Genomic DNA, 23351 nt, shown 5'->3' with positions numbered 1-23351 from the left:
CGCAAAATTCTGTAGCTCGTACTGTCAAATGCAAATGCCAGTTTGACAGTACGAGTTACCAATTTTTGCGTAAACTCTCTAATAATCTCTTGCCGAATCTAAAAAAGAGAGTCATGTCAGTTTGTCGGTCGATGAAGTGTTACTTTCCACCCCGTGCACTGTACTTAACAATAATGCAGTTTCGGCACCAAATAGAACATAAGACGTGTGCAAAATTTGCGCTCTATATAAATCGCTGATATTCCCTGTTGCAGATCATGCTTTCGAACATCCAGTTTGTTCAACCACAATGAAGATGATGATTCATGAAAGTGCAATAAAATAACTGCGTTTGAATACTTAATATTCTTTCTGCGTCAATAAAATCTTAGAATAGAGGTAATTTCTTACGTTCCGATTTTCAATATAGAAGTGAATTGAACATTCGACCCATCGATCTAATTTTGTATGGTGATAAGTTAAGAACACCAGTATATTGAAAACGACAGATTCTTTCCAGAACACCTGGCCATGCGGGAAAAGCCCATTAAAACCGGAATCGACCGCCGTATTAGTGGCGTTAGATCACTTTCGTTTAAATGTAAATATCATTAAAAATAGAACAGAATAAAAAACAACCTTTCACTATTGAAAGTGACCACAACATTTAATCGAAGCCAACATAACTAGAGGAGAGAGATCATTTCCCCAATCAGTCGTGGAGCTTCATTGATTGCAACGCCTCTATATAATGAGGGTAGGAATCTCATATGAACATGCGTATGCGTGTAGACGTTCGTATCGATTTATACCCAACCATACACATGGTACCAATTTTACTCGTTAGAGGTGCTGCTGTTACTGTCCCCAGATGTTTCACAAAGTTGCCAGTCTTCTTGGTATGTTGTTTTTGATAATATATAGTCCAATGCACCGATTTCCAAAATGCATTCAAGCGTACGCAAGCCGAGACCTGGCAGTAATGTATGTATGTATTGCTAATTTACGGCTTGCATAGGTTTTCCAGTTGAGCGCTGGAGTCAGTGATTAGAGCTTAGGTTAGTTGTGGCGTTGAGCTGATTTATGTTGTGTAGTTTGCCTAAAATCAACACATAGACAGACAGCCACATTTTGTAAAAACAACAAACATAATACCAACATTCTCCGGCCCCGATGCGATGGCTGCAGCTGGGCGGGGTGCGTGGTGTAGACATGCACAGTCATAGAGCGGAGCATGGGATGTGTTATTTACGTTCATATAGCTAACCAATTCGAAGCGCACCGTGTTAGCTACGTGTCTTGTGTGTACATTAAATATGCTTTGGTTTTAGTGGGATCGTTGAGTAGTGGGACGAATTTTAGGAATAATAGTAAAGTTTAGAAATAGAAACTACTATACGATTGGACCAATGTCTGGATTAGGACAGCTCTCCAGATTCGAATACTGGGTTTTATCGTCATAATAAATTATAAATCACATGTTTGGGAGTTGCACGTGATAATAGTAATACTGAAGCAATAAACTAAATTGAGCGCGGAATAATATAAAAATCAATCAGAATTCCATTAACTATATACAAACCACAAACCATTCGCTTTAACTGATTTTCCTACAATTTATCTCACTGTGTAGCGATAAAAATCATTCACCGGCCTTTAATCTGACGAACGGTGACTGGACTCGGACGAACTATTGCATGCGCGTGGTTCGGTGGCAGCTTTCGATTTCAGTGGTAAAGGCTGGCAACTAGTACTAGTGAATGATTCAAAGAGTGAATGCAAAAAAGAAAAACAGATTTCAAACTGGAAACTAAAAATATCATTCGAACCGTTCAAACTCGATACCGTGCTGATTGAATGATTGGACATTTGCAAAACGTTTCAGAAAATGTCAACATATTGTCAACATATGAGTTTGAATTAGTGTTGCGGTAGAGCTTTTCTTCTATTGATATTTTTCTGAGATAGCTTGTTCTAATAGTACCTACTGCTTTAAATGGAACGATAAAATTGTAAGAAAAAAATTAAATCGAATTAGTCTAAAATAATTCACGACAAAGTTTGAAATCGGATTTACAACGAATCGCATGAAGCATTTGTTTGTTTTATACCATTCTCAACTAAATTCTTTAAAATATAGAGCGAAGCATTTTTATTTCGCACCATCCATATAACACATGGCCTAATATATTAGTCACGATCCAATATCCATGCTCGTGAAATAGTTCACAAAATCATCAAATATTATTCATGAATTCGTGAACTGATTCATGATTCCTAATATATTAGCTACGATACAATATCCGTGCTCGTGAAATAGTTCACGAAATCATGAAATTTTATTCAAGTATTCGTTAACCGGTTCATGATACCTAGTATAATAGTCACAACTTACCATTCGTTTTCGTGAAATAGTTCACGAAATCATAAAATGTTATTCATGTATTCGTGAACTAGTTCACGATTCCTAACATATTAGTCACGATACAATATCCGTACTCGTGAAATAGTTCACGAAATCAAGAAATATTATTCATGTATTCGTGAACTGGTTCATGATTCCTAATATATTAGTTACGATCCAATATCCGTGCTCGTGAAATAGTTCACGAAATCATGAAATATTATTCATGTATTTGTTAACTGGTTAACAACTTATCAGTCGTTTTCGTGAAAAAGTTCACGAAATCATAAAATATTCATATATTCGTGGCCTGGGTCATGGTTCCTAGTACATGATTCACGATCTATCTAGCATCGATTTGCGTGCTTGTATTATTTAAAATATTTCCCTAATCATTTGCAATTTCATGCAACATGGTAATAAAATTTTTACGTGAACTCATTCACAAAACTTGGAGTATTATTCGTGGAATAATTTTTCTTCCATGCACTTTTTCTTGAAATACCCAGCTGCTAGCGACCAGTAAAAGGTAAGAGCAGTAGATATAAAAAACCATTGGGGCCTCGAACATCGTTATTCATTTGATAAGGTTCATTTTGATGTCCGGACAGAAAACGAAAACTACACTGAGAACCCCAAATAGTGCGCGTGATATAGTTCACTGAACCAGATATCGCGACTGAGTCTTTTTCAATGATCCAATTCATATTGTCACGTTATTGCGATTAAAAAATCGTTAGTAACCAAAAACTAATAGATCACGATAATGTGAAGAGAATTTACGAATACCACGATAAAGCTGCTGATATTATGATCATTAGTTACATTATTCTTTGAAAGTAAGCTCTAAAATAAAATATCATGATAACATGAACAGAAATTACGAAAATAGTGAATAAGATCCTGAAATCATGAACACAAATCACACAACTAGTGACGAAAATATCTAAAATCGTGACTAAGATCCTGAAATCATGAACATCAAATGCTCTATTCATGACTAAAATATCACGATAACATGAACAGAGGTTCCAAAAATCGTGACAAAGATCCTGAAATCATGAACATGAACCACTCTACTCATGACTAAAATTTCACGATACGTGAATAGAAATTACGAACATCGCGACTAAGATCTTGAAATCATGAATTTTAATCCCGCTAACGTCATGAGAATTCACAAGAATTTGTTTTTAGATATTCAATTATGGACAAATTGAACTAAAAAAATGTATTGGATTATCTCTTTTTACAATATTATTAACTCACATAACTGCTAAAAATCGAATATTTTGTTAAAAAATGACTGAAATATTTGAGGGATTCCATGAGAAACCGGCCGACCGCAAAATATGACCATCGTCGATTCGAACGAAACTTTGCAGGTGTGTTCGCTGTATGAATCTCCATGATATTCTCTGGCAATTGGAATATTTTGATACAAGAGTAATTTTTCAAAAGGGCGTAAACGTTTCTACGTGTATGAATTTCAATTTTTTTTTGTTCGATTACTGTATTTTATACAGCAAAACTATCTGAGAACAAGTTACAGGGAATGAATACTTCTATCCGAAAAAATATGCACTGAAAAAAATGTCATTTTTCAAAAAAACAAAAATTTAGGATAAAAATTTAAATTGCGAAAAAACCCATTTTTTAAAATTATTTTATTATTTTGTTACCAAAAACCTAAAGAGAAAAGAAACATTTTGAATATGATTGCATGATGGAGAAAAAAGCGGTAAAAAAGTTTTTCTAACAATAACTTCGTACATGTTTTTAAATTTCATACTAATTGACATACAAAATTGTAATTTTATTAAAGAATATAATTCTAAGCACCATTTAAAATCAAAATGCATTTAACAAAAATCTTCCAAAATGCGATAGTTTTCGAGATATTTGAAATTTTGCTACTTCAAAAGCAATTAATTCGTGTAATTAAGCTCTTTTTAAAAGTTATTCGCGTTACTCCATCGAAAAATGTCGAAAAATTTAATGTTTATCTTTTTAAAGATGTAAGGTTTTTCAAAACGCCCGTAAACTTTCGTGCAACTCTGTCTTTGACATCAAGGCGATATTGTAAACCATTTGAAAGTTACATGAAAGCAACCAAAATATATTTCATCCATAGGGTCTGCTGATTAAACTATATAGCTGAATCATATGTTGGTTGTTTTCATGTAACTTTAAAATGTTTCACAATATCGCCTTGATGTCAAAGAGAAAGTTGCAGGAAAGTTTACGGGCCTTTTGAAAAACCTATTATTGTTGATGGAGAAACGCGACTAACTTATGAAAAGGTCGTAATAAAACAAAATAATAGTGTTGTTAAAACAAAAGTTAAAATATCTCGAGAACTACTACATTTTAGAAAACTTTTGTTAAGAGCATTTCGATTTAAAATGGCGTTTAGAATCATATTCAAAAAGAAAATTGGATTTTTGACTGCAAATAGTAAGAATTATAAAAAAATGCCAAAAGTTGTTGTTAGGAAAACTTTTTTATTGAAAGCTTCTCCAGGATCCAAATACGCTAATAAAGTTGCTTTTACGTCTTTAAAACGATAAACATTAAATTTTTGACATTTTTTGATGGAGTAACGCGAATAACTATTAAAAAGAGCATAATTACACGAATTAATTGTTTTTGAAGGAGCAAAATTTCAAATATCTCGAAAACTATCGCATTTTGGAAGATTTTTGTTAAATGCATTTTGATTTTAAATGGTGCTTAGAATTATATTCTGTAATAGAATTACAATTAATAGAATTATGGATTATCTCTTTTTACAATAACATTAACTCACATAACTGCTAAAAATCGAATATTTTGTTAAAAAATGACTGAAATATTTAAAATTTCAACTTTCGATCACCATTATACTCTATCTTGTGCAAAAAAGCCTTCCGATTAAGAAGTCATTTTAATTTTTGTCTCAGGTAAAACTTACGAGCTAAATTTTGCACGGAGTTTGAGTTGTCCGCAGCGAGCTGCTGCGTGAGAATGTTTATAAACCCGCCATTTTTATTTATTTTGATATCCAAAAACACTTTTTTGTAGAATAGGTAAATATATTGTCCAAAACTACGCATGAAATCATTTGTGTTTCTTGTTTTTTTTTCATTTAAAAGAAATCCTGAAAACCAACTATTAGTCACTGGAGCGTTTTTTATGTTTGTGAGATCGTAAGTCTAAGTATAAGAGGGTGATCGAGAAGGATTCGAGCGGTTGCATTTTAACGTATTTGATCGCATGGGAATTTGTCCTGTGTGTATATAACTTCGAATTTTTGGGCTTGATTGCATGTTTTCATTAGCATATGCATGTTCAAATTTGAGTGTGCGACTCAGATGTTAGAACTGAGGGAATGAACCTAGGGAGCTGGGATCAAGAGCTGGGGCTTCCGAACGTGACCGATCTATGATCGCGTGGGAAAGGGTGTCCTAAAATAACCATTTCCACTTTCTTTTTCTGAGTAAATTTGCTAAAACGCTACTAGTGACGAATTTAGATTTTTTGAACAATGGGCTGATTATGGGTAAAATTTCATGTTTATGCTTGTCTATCTGTCCTGAACCATTTTAGATTTTTTTCAGCATTTTTTTTATCTTTCTGGAGATCCAAATGGAGAGGTTTGGTGAGTTAGTTTGTACAATTTTTGGATTATAAAAATGGTAGAGCCATTAAAACTTAGTAAAAAGTGTAAATTTTTGTGTTTTTCATTAGTTTTTCTTCAAAACAGGATATCTACAAAATTTTAAAAGTGTAGAACACACTTCAAATAGTTGAACTAAATATTGGGGCGTAATTTTGTTGAAGAAAGTGTACAGCTACGGAAAATGGGGTACGAGTTATTTAAGTTTTTGTTAAATAACCTTGTGACATTTTATACTATTCATCATAAAAAACATTGTTCTACAAAATAAAACAATTTAAGTGTGCTTAGTCTGCATATTGTTTGAAGACATGAATTTGAAGAAAAGTCTACGTGGCCACTGGTGCAGCGGGATAGAGGCACAGGAATTGTTCACGCTAGTCCACAGACGGTGAGCAGGGAGTTTTCTGTTCCCGTGGTAAATGAACAACCCCCTCGTAAATCGAATCATTGGTCGCATTTGTTTTCAGTGTGTGCCCCCGTGCAGATACGACTTAAATTGAGTTCTCAGAAATCGTTTAAAACTAGCAAGTGAAAAATGGAGAGGGGTGCTCCTACAGCTGTTTCTCAGGCTATGTAGCTGCAAATAATAAACATTCAACAGAAGCAAACAAAAAAAATACCACAACCATATGAATACATTCACAAACTGGGACACCCATGACCAGTTGGTACGGACTGGGGTCGTACGAGAGCGGAATGAAGGGCAGATTAAAATCAAAAACGAAAAGAATGCGCGCAACAAGTCTATGTAGGTATTTATGTGCATTTTAGACATGCGACGACGTAACTCGGATTGTTGAAGTTGAACCGGATTCGTGTCTGGGCCTAGCTGAGCCATGAATGAAAAAACAAAACGAAGGTTATGTTCAAGCATACATACTGAGGGGCACGATAGTGCATTTGAGTTCTCGAAGCAAACTCGTGCTTCATATTCTGACTCGACCGTATCCGTTCTACGAAGTTGGATATGTAGGTTTGAAGTAGTTGAAAGTTCATTACACCACCGTCAAACGTTGGCATGGTTGATGCATCTGTGTAACAAATGAACATCAGGATAGTTTAGAATGGGGCATCATATTAAATGTAATTTTTTCACTGTTCTAGATTGCAGAGCCAATAAAAAATGGAAAATAGCAAAACGAATTTATTTCAGAGTTGCTAGCTCATTTGCATACTCTTACTCATATTTCTGGTCCTTGAAATGATGAATAGAGTTGAAGTTTTGAACACGAATTCAGCCGCCAACGCGCTCCGCGTCCCTAGTTCACGCAAATGAGGTTTTTGACAATCCTGTTCATTAAGCATTTTTTTGCTTATTTATTATACTGCCGATTGACAGCGGGAACCCTTTTACTGCAATTGGTCCTGCTTATCAGTTGGGTAATATTTGTCTACAGTCTGAACCATAACAGCTTCGCACGTTTCGTTCATCCTCGTGCTTGAAAAGGCAAACCGTTTGTTATCAGTAATCGACCCGATGAACTACTGTTTACGAATGAGCACTCACTCAAGTAGTATAAATGATAACGGTTCACCACTGTTTACTGTGTGGGAAAATTGCACCTGTGATAATATGGACTTCATCTCGGCCAAGGGGAAGACCGTAATATTATGAGAGGATGCGTTTCATCGATTGCCTTACAATAAACTACATTATAGTGCCGCTGTATTCCTAACGAGAAGTTGGTAACATGATGAAAAAAATTTCTCTATAAGAAAGTCCATAACTTCACAATTCTGACGAATACGTTAGTAGTTAGGAGATGCAAGGTTAATTCGTCGTTAACGAGAAAATAAAATGGCGATATAGAGAATAAGGGTGTTACGATCAAACATTGGTCAAACAACAATGTGTGTAAATTGGTAAATTTTTTCATTAAAAAATCAAATCATGTTACTTTTGCAATATCAAATAATACAGAAGAGAAAGAAAATATTCACTCACTCTTTCTTTTTAGCGAATGGTCGGGCCATTCGGTTGACTTTTTCCATCATGGTATATATTCTATCGGAAACATTTTTCGAAAAATTGACAGCGATCAAAATACAGTGTAAACAATAAACTCTAAACTACTTCTACCCAAATTTTCAAGAGAAAATACCCAATGAGTCATTTTCTACAGCGTGTTTTTTTTCGAAACCGGGTTTTTCAATTTGGCGAACACGATAACGATTTTTTTATGAGGATGTCCAATATGTGTAACCTGTCGATGAACCACAGAAAACCGAATAAAAAAAATTTCTCCCTATTATTTTGAAGTAAAATCAGTGAATTTTACAGTGAAATATGAGATTTTTCGTTTTTCATGAAGCCATTTTCCGGAACTCGAACTTTTTTCTCTTTTGTGGTTTATTGAGTAACTACAAGTCCAAGCTTTACAAAACTTGTTGAATTTCCCATATCAGACAATTTTATCGAGAGTTATCGTGTTCGCCGCGGCGCTCCTGGAAATGGTTGGACGTCTACTATTGAAACGCTCGTATGTGTGGCTCTGTATGACTGAAAATATTTTTTTTTTCGTACATAATGAATGTATAAAGCGATTTTAACATTTCACAAAACATCTATTTTTGCCTTGCCTTCAAAATCGAGTAACAAGATAACTTTTGTTTTGAGCACTTTACACCAGACGCTCCCCTTAAGAGTGAATTCATCTGCGAAGATATACTTCCGTTTCACAAGGTAGCTTAGACTCAAAATTTGCTCGAACAGCTTCCCCACTCGGTTTTTGGTAACCAGGTATTGTTTTAGCTTCCTGTTAGGATGTTTGCTAGCACGGTACGACTGAAAGAAACCTTATTTGCCGCAGTAAACTTTTTGGTCAAATTACGCTCAGAGAACCCAGGTTTTCGAACTACTCTTATGATATTCGATTTATTATACGTTTGTAATATTTAGCCCGATCTATCATTAGTGTTTCCCGATAATGTTTAAGCACAGGTTTTTGGAATGTGAATTAACGATTCTTGCGGATCATAGCGATGTACAGTAGGATTCCGTTTTTGACAACAATTTTATTTTTTTCAGTTGACAAAACCGGAACCGTGCCAAAAATGGAACCTTATTTTAAAAGTTTGGATTTTCAATTTACTTCAAAAATGTTTCAAGGATTTTTAATCATATGTGAAATGGAATGAGATGAAAGAAAAAATGAGCAAATTCAATTTTATTCATGATTTTATCAAATTCAGACGTCGCACAGTGGCTGGAGGCTGGCCAAAACCTCAAAAATTTATTTTTAAAATATTGATATTTTATATTTTTCCTGAATTTCTCATGTATTGAATGATGTATATTCAAAATTTTATGATCCCTGGATAAGAACACGATTTTTAACATGAGTTTAAACGTAGCAAAGTCCGGACTTTTTAATGATTTTCATTTCCGTAGAGGAACGAAATAAATTGGTTAGGGAATAAAATACATTTGGTAAATTTGCTTGGAACTATGACTTTTTAATTTAAATAGGTTTAAGGTGGTCAGATCAAAAATACTTTTTTCACTAATGTATTCTGTACAAATTTCGGAATCATTTCGGAACGGTCACATAGCATACATTCTATGGTAAATAACCTCTACTTTTCGAATATAATGGTCTCGTTCTGCGCCTAGGTGCGCAAAAAGATTTAAGGAGATTTTGAAGCTTTGTTGCTGATATGGAGGCGCATGGTGTTTTGTGTAAAATAGTTAGACAATCTACAGTAAACCAACACGTTATACAATGGATTTAAAGTAGTGTTCTTAATTTTTTATGATATTGCTGACATTGGTGAACAGTAACGGAAAATCTGTCATGAAAACGGGATCATAGTTATAAGAAAGGTTCAATGACACTGTATGGAAGAATGCATTTAATATTTTACGATTTTTGACATCAATAATGAGCTCAGCACCTCAAAATTAGCTTAAATTGTGATTTTCAGCCAAATTAGGTAACATTCTAGGTTTTGTCCGACTTTTGTTTGAAGACCCGCCACTGTGCGTCGTACAGTGGGACAAGCTTTCGACGCTCAAAACCTCTACCGCCCTGGGTATATATCTTAGAGGATTAGTGTCTTTAGCAAAGTATCTTAGATGGAAATGATCATTATTTTAACAACTTTGGTTATGATCTAGATAAGTAGAAACTGATCTAGATCAGTTCTATCTTTTGGTAGAGGTGTTCTATCAAAAAACTTTCTTCGGCAAAACTTTGCCGTTGTTTGTTTTGATATTTTTAACACATGTACTGAAGACATTTATAATTTATAACCTATGTAGATGGCGCTACATGACATTTAAAAAATACCCGAGAAAAAGAATTTTTTCATTTGTTTAAGAAAAATATTTCTGTAAATAATTGTTCTATTCCTAAATCTTCGAAAATATACAATAATAAAAATGCTTCAAAGAGTGATAAATGTTATCATGACATGTAAAGGTTGTTTTCATCAAAAATATTAAAAAAAATGCGCAAAATTTATAATAACCCATGAAGCGGCAGATGGCGGCAGCTGGAATTTTATTTGTGAATAGTAGAGAACTTTAACTTTATAACCAGAGAAAAAAGTGGGGCAAGGTTGGCATTTTTTCTGCAGACAAATGAAATGAGGAATTCAAGTGAAATAGTTCCTAGTTCGCTAGAGAATTTTGGAGTAAATTAAAATACAGTAAGATTCCGTTTTTGGCACGTTCCGTTTTTGGCATGCTCCCATTTTGGCACACTCCGATTTTGGCAACAAACTGGTTCCGTTTTTGGCAACATTCTTGTTGTACATAATAAGTCATTTAAAAATGTGCAATAGATATTTTTTGTATCAATTGACATCACATTTGACTTTATTTCCAAAGATGGGAGTCATATTAACCCTCCAAATTATGTTAAAATTGTCTCATAGTTTCAATACATTACTGTGATACTTTTAAAATGCTTTTCGAATGTTGTTTTAAAACAGTGTTATGCATTTAAGGGTTAACTATATTTTACACTATACGTGTTGTATTTAATGATCACAATAAGTATAGAAATGTATTTTTTAAGTATATTACAACTGGTAGCAGTGTAACTAGTGTCTGCCGGAAATAATTTTTATAGTAAGACCCAGAGCCTGTGCCCTTTAAGAGTCAAGTACAGAGGAATGTGCTACACTGCGTAATAAGACTGGTTCTGGAGAAAATTTTCAATAGAACCTTAGTAACATTGCGAGCCTCTTTATCTTTGTATTATTACGACGTCAACACAAAACTTGGCACTAAATTTTCAGTACATACAGTACATACAGCCGTATTTAGGAATACAAAACTGATGGTCCCCAAATAGTTTGGTTTGCTTTATAATGTCTTTGGCTAATTTGTTAGTTTTTTTGGCGAGTTTTTCAAATGAATGGAATTAGGGTGGTCCTTGTGGTTGAGGTGTTCAAAGTATCGACTGTTTAGATGTGTGAAGTTTTCCTGCGGAATGCCCTACAATTTAATAATACAAATGAGTTGAAGCAAGCTTGCTGAATAAACAAGGCTATCTATAGTGGTTCATTTGTTATGATTTATTTTAAGATTTAATGTAGCGTGGCTCTTGAAAAATAGGGTTGCTTATATTATCTTTTGATGTATTAATTTCTGCAATGCATTGTTCTGGAGATTTTTGAACTTTTATTGGAGCACATTTTCACCGCAGCACTGAATTTTTAATCCCTTTTGTTTGGACAGTTGCAAGTGATTTTTACAGGTTTTCTTCAAACCTATCTTCAAACATTGCAATTTGATTTTCAATCAATCAATGCCATCTGAAAGATCGACGATTGGTAGTTATAGAGGACAAAATTTATTTATTTTTTAAAAGAGCTATGTTTTTTAAACAAAATTGTTCATTAATATTCACGAAAGAAAAGATAACAATCCCAGTAGCGAATGTCATGATAACACACTTTGAAACTTTTTTCGGAGATGTAGAAATAAAACATTTATTATTTTTCATAAAAAATGTTAAAATTTATTTTCTCGAGTATTTTTTTTTAAATGTCATGTAGTGCCATCTACATAAGTTATAAAGTATAACTGTCTTCAGTACATACGTTAAAAATATCAAACGAACAACTTTGTCGAGGAAAGTTTTTTGATAGAACACCTCTGTCAAAAGATAGAACTAATCTAGATCAGTTTCTACTTATCTAGATCAAAACCTAAATTGTCAAAATAATTATCATTTTCATCTAAGATATTTTGCTAAAGACACCAATCCTCCACAATATATACCCAGGGCGCTAGAGGTTTTGAGCGTCGAAAGTAGCATTCTGCCCCACCATACGACGTCTGAATTTGATAAAAACAAGAATAAAATTGAATTTTCTTATATTTTTCTTTCATTTCATTCCATTTCACATATGATTAAAAATCCTTGAAACATTTTTGAAATCGTAAATTGAAAATCTAAACTTCAAAAATAAGGTTCCATTTTTGGCACGGTTCCGGTTTTGGCAACTGAAAAAAATAAAATTGTTGCCAAAAACGGAATCCTACTGTATATGCAAAAATTTTCTTGTTTCTGAATTCAAATATAATATTTCGGACTGAGAATAAATTTATCAAGTTATTTATAAAGTAATCTTATTAAAATGCCTTCTGTGTCTAGTCCTTTCTGTGGTTTTCCAAATTGTAGTTCAGTCATAAGGCTGTGCTTATTCTTAGCAAGAAATGTTTATCAATCAGTTTTCAAAATAATGCTCATTTGCATCCAAAATACTTTTCCGACAAGACACAAATCCTTCAGGATACATACCCAGGACGCTAGAGGATTTGAGCGACGAAAGTATCATTCTGCCCCACTGTGCGTCGTCCAGTAGAATTCTCACTTCTCGAGTGCAATTCCCCTCATTACGAAGGTGTAAAATATCATTTAACTCGAATCGCTTTTCTTCGGTCTGCTGAACGTTTAAACTAAAACAATTCACTAGTGTTGATTTCGCTCCTGGGGCTGTTATGTCTTCTTTATTCAACAGTTTTGTTTAAAAAACACTGCTCTCTTAAAAATAAATACATTTATTAATTTTCCATTACTAACCAATCGTTGATCTTTCAAATGGAATTGATAGATTGAAAATCGAACTGCAATATAGATATTAGGAGATATTTAGGTTTGAAGAAAACCATTGCGTTATCAACTCCTTCTCCTTTGGCTACGCTGGTTTAGATTTTCAGCTTTGGATATGAGCCCATCAATTCTTTAATTGTTAGAGTTATTGACGTACCTTTTTGGGAAGGTGTGTTTGCCGTTTTGGTAAACTAACGACTCTGGTTAATTGAGCTTGTGGCTTAGTAATAGAATGAAGGAATTCTGTTCCCTGCCGCTTTGAATGCATTCAAAACTAATGCATTCATCTTCCTACTACTACAGTCGGTCGGTGTTTGGTCAGACAGGATTAAGTGACATTTTATTGATTTCGAGAAAATCGAGTTTAAAGTTAAAATCGCAGCAGCATGTTATAATTCGAAACTAATTTTTGCAATAATTCTTGTTTAATATAACATATTTCAACTCTGGCAAAAGTAGAATGTAGCTGAAGTAATTATTTATCATTATCTTATTTTTTAAGATTTTGCGATTTAGTCCGGTCTGACTTAACACGACCATTTAGTATGCACTAATTCACTAAAAATCTATATTAGTTATAGAATTTGCGCTTCGACTTCGTCTTATCAGAATCCGACATTGACTTATTGCCAGGATTAAGCTAGCGCCGGATTGACGATAGCTCCAAAAACTAAAACACGATTTGTGTTTCTGAACAAACCCCTGGTCCTGCGTGATGACTTACAAGAAAAAGAGTTTGGTTTGGATTAGCAAGCGAATAGGGGTCCTTACACGCGCAATAAAAGTGTCATTACTAAGTAGTGTCATTACTGGAATTGTATGGGAATTCCGTCATTACTCACCTTACACGATCATTAAAAGTGACATTACTGCTCAGTAATGACATTACTAGCGCCTCGTGTAAGGGGCCCTAATGCCAAGCTGTTCTTTAGTGTCTTTCTCCGAGTAGGCTACATATATAAGCCGTGTAGTGTCGGTAGTGGTTGTTTCAACCGGTTAAGAATTATACTACGGAACGGATCATCTGTTCCGGCTGTAAAAATCCATCAAACAGGGAATCCCAATTCCATACTGTCATCCGACCTGTGCAGTGGTAAAAGTGTGCGAATCTCTGACATAGTGGGCCGTTATTTTCTTCGCAAATCGTGGGAATTATGATCGTGAAATTATGATCGGGTTGTGCTGTACATGTTGGAAATGAAATGCACCGTTTTCTAATCAACAATGGTAGAATAACAGAAATTAACAACGATAACGCATAACGAGTCGTCACCTTCTGATGATTTCAAAGGCGTTGCATCATTTTGTAGCAGAAATGAACTTCCGCTCATTATGGACAGCGATGCAAATGCGCATAACATCATTTGGGGCAGTTTAGACATCAATTTGAGGCGCTCTGAAATAATGGAATAATGAAACTGAACCATATCTAGCCGATGATAAGTATATATTTTTCGATCATCTTGATGTCATTCTCAATGTGGTAACATATCGTAATCCTAAATCCACAAACTGGGGTCTCTTTTCGGAAAACTTGGCGAGTAAATTTCATGGATATTTTACAAATAGACGACTTGGATGGTGTCGTGGATACGACAAACTTTTTCATAATTTGTAGGCGTCAGTGTGACGACTCCAGGGCTTTCAGGTCAACTCGTAGTGCATGAGAAATGTCTTAGATCTTCAGAGTGTGCTGGATGGCAAAACCTATGCACTAATCTCTAGTTTGACGGAAGGTAGCAGGTTAAATAAAATTCTCTCAAAATCAAATGATTTTCAAATGAACTTCTTAAAAACCAGAGATGGCGTTAAGGTGACTGACGAAAAAATATGCTCAATTGTCTATTCGACACTCATTTTCCAAGTTGTATCGATCTGGAGCTGGACAATGTTCACGGATCTTATTCTGGTGATTCGGTCTCACGGGCGTTAGTACGCACTGAATCGGCCAAGTTGGTTGTCGACAGCTTTGCTCCATATAAATCGCCTGAAAAAGATGGATTCTTTTCTGTGCTGCTGCTAAAGGTATTTGATATGCTCGAACATGTCCTGCAAAACATTATGCTCACCAGTCTTGCTACCGACTATATCGCAAAAGCATGGCGAGAAATAACTGTTAGATTTATTCCCAAACGACGTTCTTTACAACATTGAAAAGGTCTTCTCGGCAAGCAATCTAGCTTAGGTATATTCCTAGATATTGAGAGAGCTTTTTACAATGTGTCCTTCCAGTCTATTCTGGAAGCGACACGTGGTTATGGAATATCTACATGTATCTCTGGTTAGAAAAACGCAATGCTTAGTAAACGCATTCTTTGCTCGTCAGGCAGAGACAAGGAAGTTGAGTAATTGCGGTTGTCCTCAGGGTGGCGTACTGTCACCGTTGCTGTGCAATCTGGTTACCGAAGGCTAGTTGAGGAAACTAAATGAGCTTGGATTTCCAATCTTCGGATATGCTGAAGATTGTCAAATACTAATTATTGGACTTTGTATCGGAGCAATTCTTGACTTAATGTTTTAAGTTTAATTATGAGGTAACCTAAACAAAACTTCAATGGTTTTTTTTCATGAAGAAGCGAATAACAACCGGGGTCCGTCACTTGCAGTTCTTTGGCACTGAGCTACAGTGAGCCGATCGAGTCAAATACGTTAGAGTTATATTTGCTTCCAAACTGAATTGGCCTGGTCACATTGAGTTCAGAGTCAAGAAAGCACGCATGGACTTCGAACAGTGCTGGCGAAAGACCTGGGGTCTCAAACCCAAATTTAAATATTGGATTTAAACGGCGATAGTACTCCAATATTGTCATACCGATGCTTGTGCGGTGCCAGAGGGGAGAGGTGATGATGGTTCAGTCGAAGTTCGTGCTTCCACGACAACTCTGACTACTGCCCTTCTTAATATTAAATCATCAAACATACCCTTTAAACAAGAAGCACTATCATATGTATACAGATTGAAGGTTTCAGGTCTTTGGAACAGCATGTTGATCTTGCTACCAGGGTCGTCTTAAGAACTCACGGGGCCCCTGGACACTGTATATTAGCATGGTTTTTTCATGCCAGACTTTCAAATTTGAGCCAAGTGTGCCAACAAACCATCAAAATAACTGGAGAAAATACATAGTTATAGATTCTACTGCCAAGTGGTATTATACGCGCATGATGGTCTGAGTTGCTCTGAAAATTTATTAGCAAATGACTCCATCATGCGCAAAATTTCTAAAAAAATTCCCGGACACCCTAAGGTAAAGTTAATAGCGTTTAACATGATAAAGGGGAATATGGCAGAGAAGAATCGTGTTGGAATCGAAGAATTCTAAAACGAGACATATTGTAAAAGCCATTGGAAAGATAAGAGGACATTTGAAGGTTAGAAATAAAGAAATATTGTGTAACATTTCTCTTAATAGCAGTTGCATAATATAGCAGAAACCTGACAGAATTAACATGTGGTAATATGACCTTCATAGTTGCATGACGTTATTTAAGAATGAAGAGTGCTGCCAAAGGGGGAATGCTGGAGTATGGCGAGTTCACCATTTGAACGTTGTCTTGATCAGTAAAAAAATCTTTGTATTCCGTGATGAGTTTAGGTGGCTTTCGTAAACAAAGCGCGACATTTTCATTTTCTAGGGTATTTTTAGTAAGTACGGTTTTCACATGTTCAATCTGTATATTTTAACAGACTATAGACTATAGTTTCCAAACGTCGTTTATGGGCGAACGTTGATATTTTAGCAGATTAAGTAAAGTAAAGCATCACACATTTTTTATTGTACTTTTTTGTTATTTTTTCGGAGTTCTTTTCTACTCATAGAGCTAAAGCTTAAGAATGCCTAATCTATAAGAAACGATGTGTCATGCTTCGAACTGAACTTTCTAAAATTGGAAATGCATTTGCCAAGAAATAATAGTCAAGTACACCATTTGACCATGCATGATAGATTGGGTTTAACGTTTCGAATTCTTCTTTTTAGCGTATGACAGCCATCTTGATCGCTGTCCATAAATTCGAATGTTAAGATAACTAGTTTTTAATTTTGAAACTATGAGAGTTAAAGTAGTACGCATTGATATTGTCCCGTTTAGATTTGTTTAGAACTTCTCGATTGTGTGTAATACAACATTCCTGACGTGATGAAACTGGTTAGAGTCGACATCCAACTTCGTAAAAGTCACATATTCTTTTCCATTTAACTTTCCACTTCGCCGAGTCTTGTCACCTTTGAACTCAATCCATATAGGGGAAGATGGGGTAAAACGCACCTCCGGGGTAAAATGCACCCCTTGATTATATCGAAAACAGCTGAAAATTTCTAGAAAACGGTAACACCAGTGGGAAGTCCGTCATAGTAAACATATACTGTCAAAGTTTGATAACCGTACATCAATAGCAGCTCGAGAAATAAACAAAAAAAACAATAACGTGCTCTTCTCATGTAATTATTGTGGATCGTGCAACAAGGATTTTCCGCTCTTATAAATACTGTTTTACTATTATATTAGAGGATTCCTGTTCTATTTATACCGTTGTTCATTATTTTGTCGCACTACATATGAAAAATCTACTACATAATTCAATTTTTGCTAAATTTATATCTCTGCTCCATCGGGGGCAAAATGCCATCTTTTCTGAATTTGCTGGTTTTTAATCGAAAACAGAAAAATCGTTCTGAAAACCTACCAATTGCATAACCTAAGGCTATTTAATGGCACACTTTTGTGAAATCTCGTTAGAAAACAAAACTACTTGCTTGTTCGCCGAGCATTATGCCCCGTTGTTGCGGTGCATTCTACCCCGTTGTTGTAGTGCATTGTGCCCTGTTGTTGTGGTGAATTTTGCCCCCGCACAGGTGCGTTTTGCCTCGCTTATTTTTCAAAAGGTGATTTTAAATGATTTTGAAAAATTGAATTATTTTCATGTTTTTGAATATTTTGCAAAGCGTTATGATTTTGATTACGGAGGAAAATGTTGGCTACACGATATCACTAATCAAATTTTCCCAATTGATGTTGTATAGCTTAGTTATGATCATATTTCGTTAGGGGGTGCGTTTTACCCCATCTTCCCCTAATGTTGATTCTAAGCGCTCATATCGCCTTGAGGTTCATTCATGTTCCATCCCTGCTGTAGGAATAGAAATAACGGCTCTTTGCAATATCCCTTTGTGTACGATTTTTTTGCCGAGGCAGTTTTTTTTTGTTAAATAATTAAATAGACGTATTGTATACTCGTTTATTATGACCGGCTTGGGAAGATGTATGTAGAAAGTAAACTAAATGATACTTTTTAATAATAACAAACTACCAAATCACATTTTATAGACAGCGACGGTGGCTAACTAATATACCTGAATGCTTTTTACCATAGCGTGTCTAAGCTTAATTCAAGCCATTCTCCGTAGGGGGAGTGGCTCACATTTCTCGTTTAGAAGTAAACTGAAGTTTTAAATTTAACCTACATAAACTACATTGTAAAATTTAAATAATTTTACTTCAGGATTACAAGGCTTCATATTATCAGAAAAAAATATTATTATTGACAAAAAGAATGGAGTCACTCCTTTTGAGAACAATAAAGCGAAGTTCTAGAATGTTTAAAAATTGACCTCCTTCAGGCCAAAAGCAACATTATAGGTTCGGTACCAGTTTAAGAAGGTCCAGGCATAGTGGAAGTGTAGCATTTAGACGGATTTACTTTTGTAGATATGTAACGGTAACGGTTCCAAATGTGTCCACATCAGGCAAACACTTACTAGATAGAGATTTTTGGCCATTGAGCTCTGTTTGTCGCTACGACTCGGTCCCTTCCTAACTTTATATATTCAAAATAAATTGAAACTTGAACTGAAATGTTTGTGCAACGGTTGAATTGGTTCAATGTTATCCTGGCCTTGCTGTGATGCGTTTCGCGGGGCCCCTGGCCCTGGCCCAGTGTGACCATGCGGAAAGACGGTACTGCTTGCTACCAGTCTGACACGACTGTGGTCACAAATGGTTACATGGAGTGAAGAAGTTCTTGTTCCCAGCGATATTACACTCCCATGTAGTTTTCTTTACAGGAAATTCTTTGTGAAGATATCTTCTCAAGAGGAGTGGTTGTCTGGCTGTATGGAGAGAAAATAACAAACGCAAGTGGTCTATTACACTGACGGTTCTCTGATGGAGGAATGTGTCTACCGTCGTGAAATGAGATTGGAACAGTCTCACTCGCTAGATAGATACTTGTATCATCAGAAATCTTCATGATTATGTGCGGGGCTCAATCGGCTCTTCAACAAAGCTTGTCCGACAAAGTAACAAACTTCTGCTCCGACAGTTAAGTTACGATCAAGGCCTTTAGCTTGGACTAATCATGGTCCAAGCTAGTAATTGAGCCAGCTTTGTCAATTTCAACAAGTTGAATAAAGGAAAAGTTCTGGTCTTGGGCTTCAGCCGAGCACTGCGACTATTGGTACAATCTATACGCTTTTTGCCAAACAAAAGTTTTTTTTTAAGAAAAACCGTGCCCAGTAATTTCATAGGCCCTCTTGTACTTTTCGAAACAACACACTGTGGCATGCTGATCAGGGTTTTAACCGGCCACTAAAAATCAATTATCAAATGGCTACTATTCAGCGCGCTGAATCATTTTCACGTGATCTTTGTGAATTCAACTATGGAACATCATATCACCTGAAATGCAACTGCCCAGCAGCAACGCAATTGCAATTTCGAATTTTCGACCGTCCATGAAACTTTGTTTGTACGACAGAAACTTAGTAACGTACTTAAGTTTTTAATCCAGTGCGGTAAAGAGCTTTAGGGGTTCTCGCAGGCGATTGGACTACTTGTGAGCTCAACTTACTTGCTGTTTGTTTTTGTGCTGTCATTTTTTCCACCCTTCCAATTCTACTTCCTCCCTCCTTCTTCTCCTTTCCTTCCGTTGAGGACAATAATGAGTAGACACGTCAAGGCCCAAATCTCTGATCACATAAAGGGCGAACACGAAATTATTGCGACACATTCAACAGGGCATAACTTTTTTACCATTGGGTAAAAATCAACCAAATTTTGCACACTTTCTCATTGATGTGTATTGTTTACATGCTGTCAAACTCGAAGTCGTGTTTCTCGATTCAACGAAAATAGAGGTGAACCAACGCGAGTCGAGAGAACAAATTCTTTCCAAGCACCTGGAATTTCCTGACCTTGCACCGGCAGTTGGGAAAAATGTTGAACATTCACCATTCAACCGTCTCCAGAGTGTTGAAGCGGTTCCAGGAGCGGTTGACGTTGGACCACCGCAAAGGAGCTGGAAGAAAACCGGGACCGGAGACCAAAAAGACGGAGGGAAAGGTGAAGCGCAAATCCCCACGTCTCAAGCCGTAATTTGGCTAAAAAGATCGACATGTCGCAGAGCTACGTCATGAATGCAAAGAAGAGAGCTGGACTACATACATACAAGGTACAGAATTTCCCAAACCGCGATGAGCGGCAACAATAGACGGCTAAAACTCGGACACGGAAGCTCTACGAGAAGATGCTGACAAAATATGGCTGCTGTGTGATGGACGACGATACGTATATAAAAGCCGATTATAAGCAAATTCCGGGGTTGGAGTTTTTCACCGGCAAGAGCAAGTTCTATGTGGACGACAAATTTAAGAAGAAGAAAATGTCGAAGTTCGTCTCAAAATATCTCATTTGGCAGGCCATCTGCTCTTGCAGACTGAGGAGTGAGCCTTTCGTGACAAAGGGTACAGTAAATGGCGAGATCTACAAATCTGAGTGCCTCGAGAAGCGCCTTTTGCCGTTCTTGCAGCAGCACGACGAAGCTCCACTATTTTGGCCAGATTCGGCATCATGCCACTATTCTAAAAGTGTCCTGGAGTGGTATGAGGCCAATTCTGTCCATTTTGTTCCAAAGGACATGAATCCGCCAAACTGTCCGGTGCTGCGCCCGGTGGAGCAGTACTGGGCATTGATAAAGCGGGAACTTCGGAAGAACAAGAAGACAGTCAAAGAAGAGAAGGATATATTAGGAAAATGGAAAAAAAACTGAGAAAATGGTACCGGTTGACACTGTAAAGACTTTGATGGAGGGCATCAAGCGAAAATGCGTTCAATTTTACACTCAAAGCTCCATCGATTAACTTTTCTTTTGATTTTTGAAGTAATATGTATAAAACTACCCTAAAATTTTGGTTTGATTTTAAACATTATAAGAAAATTGGCATGACATTTTCGGTGTCGCAAAAATTTCGTGTTCGCCCTTTACGGGGAACGTGCCATTTGAGCCAATATAATTTGATACCTGATTGCACTCCTGAATAAGAACAAAAATGGTTAAATTGCATGACATGAAGCTACCGCTAATATTGTTTGTATAATAGCCAATTACTATTGGTTGATGTATCTGACGAGATCAAACATATTCCATAAACATTTCGAACGAAGATCACTCCAAAATATCATTGAATCCATTAAATAACTTCTTGTTCACGAACCATCGAATATATTAGTACCTCAGCCAAAATGAGCCATAAACTAATCAAACACCGTTCTGTGAATATAAATGACATCGGACGTCTCGACTATAGTCAAATCGGACTTCGTCACTATATCATATAGTGGTGTGTGTTTGGGATAGTGTGCGAAAAAATTGCACTAATGGAACCAAAAGTACTTTACCTGTATCAAAGTGGAAATCAATGCTAGCGTGAGCGAGATGCATGATGTTTTATATCCAAATATGGCAGCACCAGAATACATGTTTACAAGTTGCTATATATAGGTGGTTTTATAGATGTATGGATGTGCGATGGAATTATTTTTTTCCTCCGTTTTGTTTTCTTATATTTCCACTTTCCTCCTGTGACTTTTTACAATCATAAAATACAGATATCTGCGAATGGTTGGTAAGAACACAGCGCTACACCCTCTGCACTGTGCCTACCGATGGCCGATAGTGAGCACGGGAATAAATTTGAGCTTTATAATACACGAAAAGGGGGATTCACTATTTACGCTATTTTTTAGCTAGCTGCAAAGATTTTCCTCACAAAAACGATCGAACTTGCGAATTATTATTGAAACATTTTCACTTTTCTTCATTTTGCTAGTAATCGAGGTGCTCATTGTTTCACTATTTATTCGCTCACTTCCCTTTCGCACTCCGCCGTCACTCACATAAAACCACAATCAAACGCAGGCAGCAGCACGAAATTCGATATTTCATTCATTTTCACATGTGCCATAATTGTATACACACATCCGTCACCCATTTGCCTCGCTGTGTCGCCACGCAGATTAATTGCTTCAAACCATTTTTCGCCGAGCTACCCGACGACAGTATGGTTGGTTGTTGGGACTAGGTGGAATCACGAATCCATTGGCATTTGCTGAACTGTCGACCTGAGTTTGCATCGACACCAAACACCACAGAAGTTGAACACATTCACGGGAATTGCACACACGAAGGACTTATATTAAACCCCGAAGGCTCGACATTCGCGACAGCCATCAAGGATGATGACGTTGATGAATGAAAAGTACACACATTTTCAACTTATAAGCATGATTGAAACATGAAAAAATGTGTATGCAAGATTTCACTATTTGCCTACACGGACTTCCTCGCGACACGGCGCACAGACGAAACGCGAATCAGGCTCAGCTCAGCTCTCGTGCTTCTCTCGGACTGACTGCAAATGCTTGCTGGAGTCAGAGCCAGTGGCAAACGTCAAGTTTTCGATGATCGCTTGGAAAGCACTTGACTCGGCAGCGACTATCGAACACAGTACTGTTCACGTCTCACAACTCACAACGCTGTGGGTGAACACGGTGAGAGGAGAATAAGATGTCGTGCTAGCATGTGGGAGGCAAAAGTGGGTTATAGTTGTGTGCTCGCTTTATGCTTCTATGCGTCATAATGACACGTTATTTTGTATAGTCTTTTCTACGGCTCATGCTCGAAACATAACACAAACACTATACCAAAACGTGGTTGAAAATAATAAACAAAGATGGAAAAATCAAATTGGATTGTTTTCAATCAAGAAACTCCATTAGTGTTCGTGAGACCGGTCGACAAGAGCTCAATATGGATTGAATGCAAGTCGGTTGGACTTAACTACTTTTTTGGTTGAAATTGCGTTTAATCGGTTTTCCGTGTTGAAATTAAAAAGTAAGTAATCAACAATCATGTAGATTGTTGTGAAAGTACTTTTAATTACAAACCTAAACAACTTATTTA

The 23351-nt window shown here is 36.3% G+C and overlaps 1 protein-coding gene across 5 annotated transcripts in view; it reads right to left on the bottom strand.

Annotated features, from left to right (window-relative positions):
• Positions 1-22808, bottom strand: part of LOC131683794 (tyrosine-protein phosphatase 10D) — a 109558-nt gene extending 86750 nt beyond the window's left edge. For 3 of the 5 annotated variants that reach the window (XM_058966105.1, XM_058966109.1, XM_058966110.1), the window contains exon 1: positions 21788-22808. In XM_058966105.1, coding sequence (XP_058822088.1) covers positions 21788-21868 — 81 coding nt within the window. In that variant the 5' untranslated portion in view covers positions 21869-22808. The remainder of the gene's footprint in view (positions 1-21787) is intronic. The other 2 variants (XM_058966106.1, XM_058966107.1) reach the window with 1 other exon arrangement.
• Positions 22809-23351: the final 543 nt, after the last annotated feature.

This window comes from Topomyia yanbarensis, chromosome 2 (genome assembly GCF_030247195.1).
Source record: "Topomyia yanbarensis strain Yona2022 chromosome 2, ASM3024719v1, whole genome shotgun sequence".
NCBI classification, from domain to species: domain Eukaryota; kingdom Metazoa; phylum Arthropoda; class Insecta; order Diptera; family Culicidae; genus Topomyia; species Topomyia yanbarensis.
Note: the sequence above shows the minus strand (reverse complement) of the source record. Positions and strands in the feature narration are given on the sequence as shown.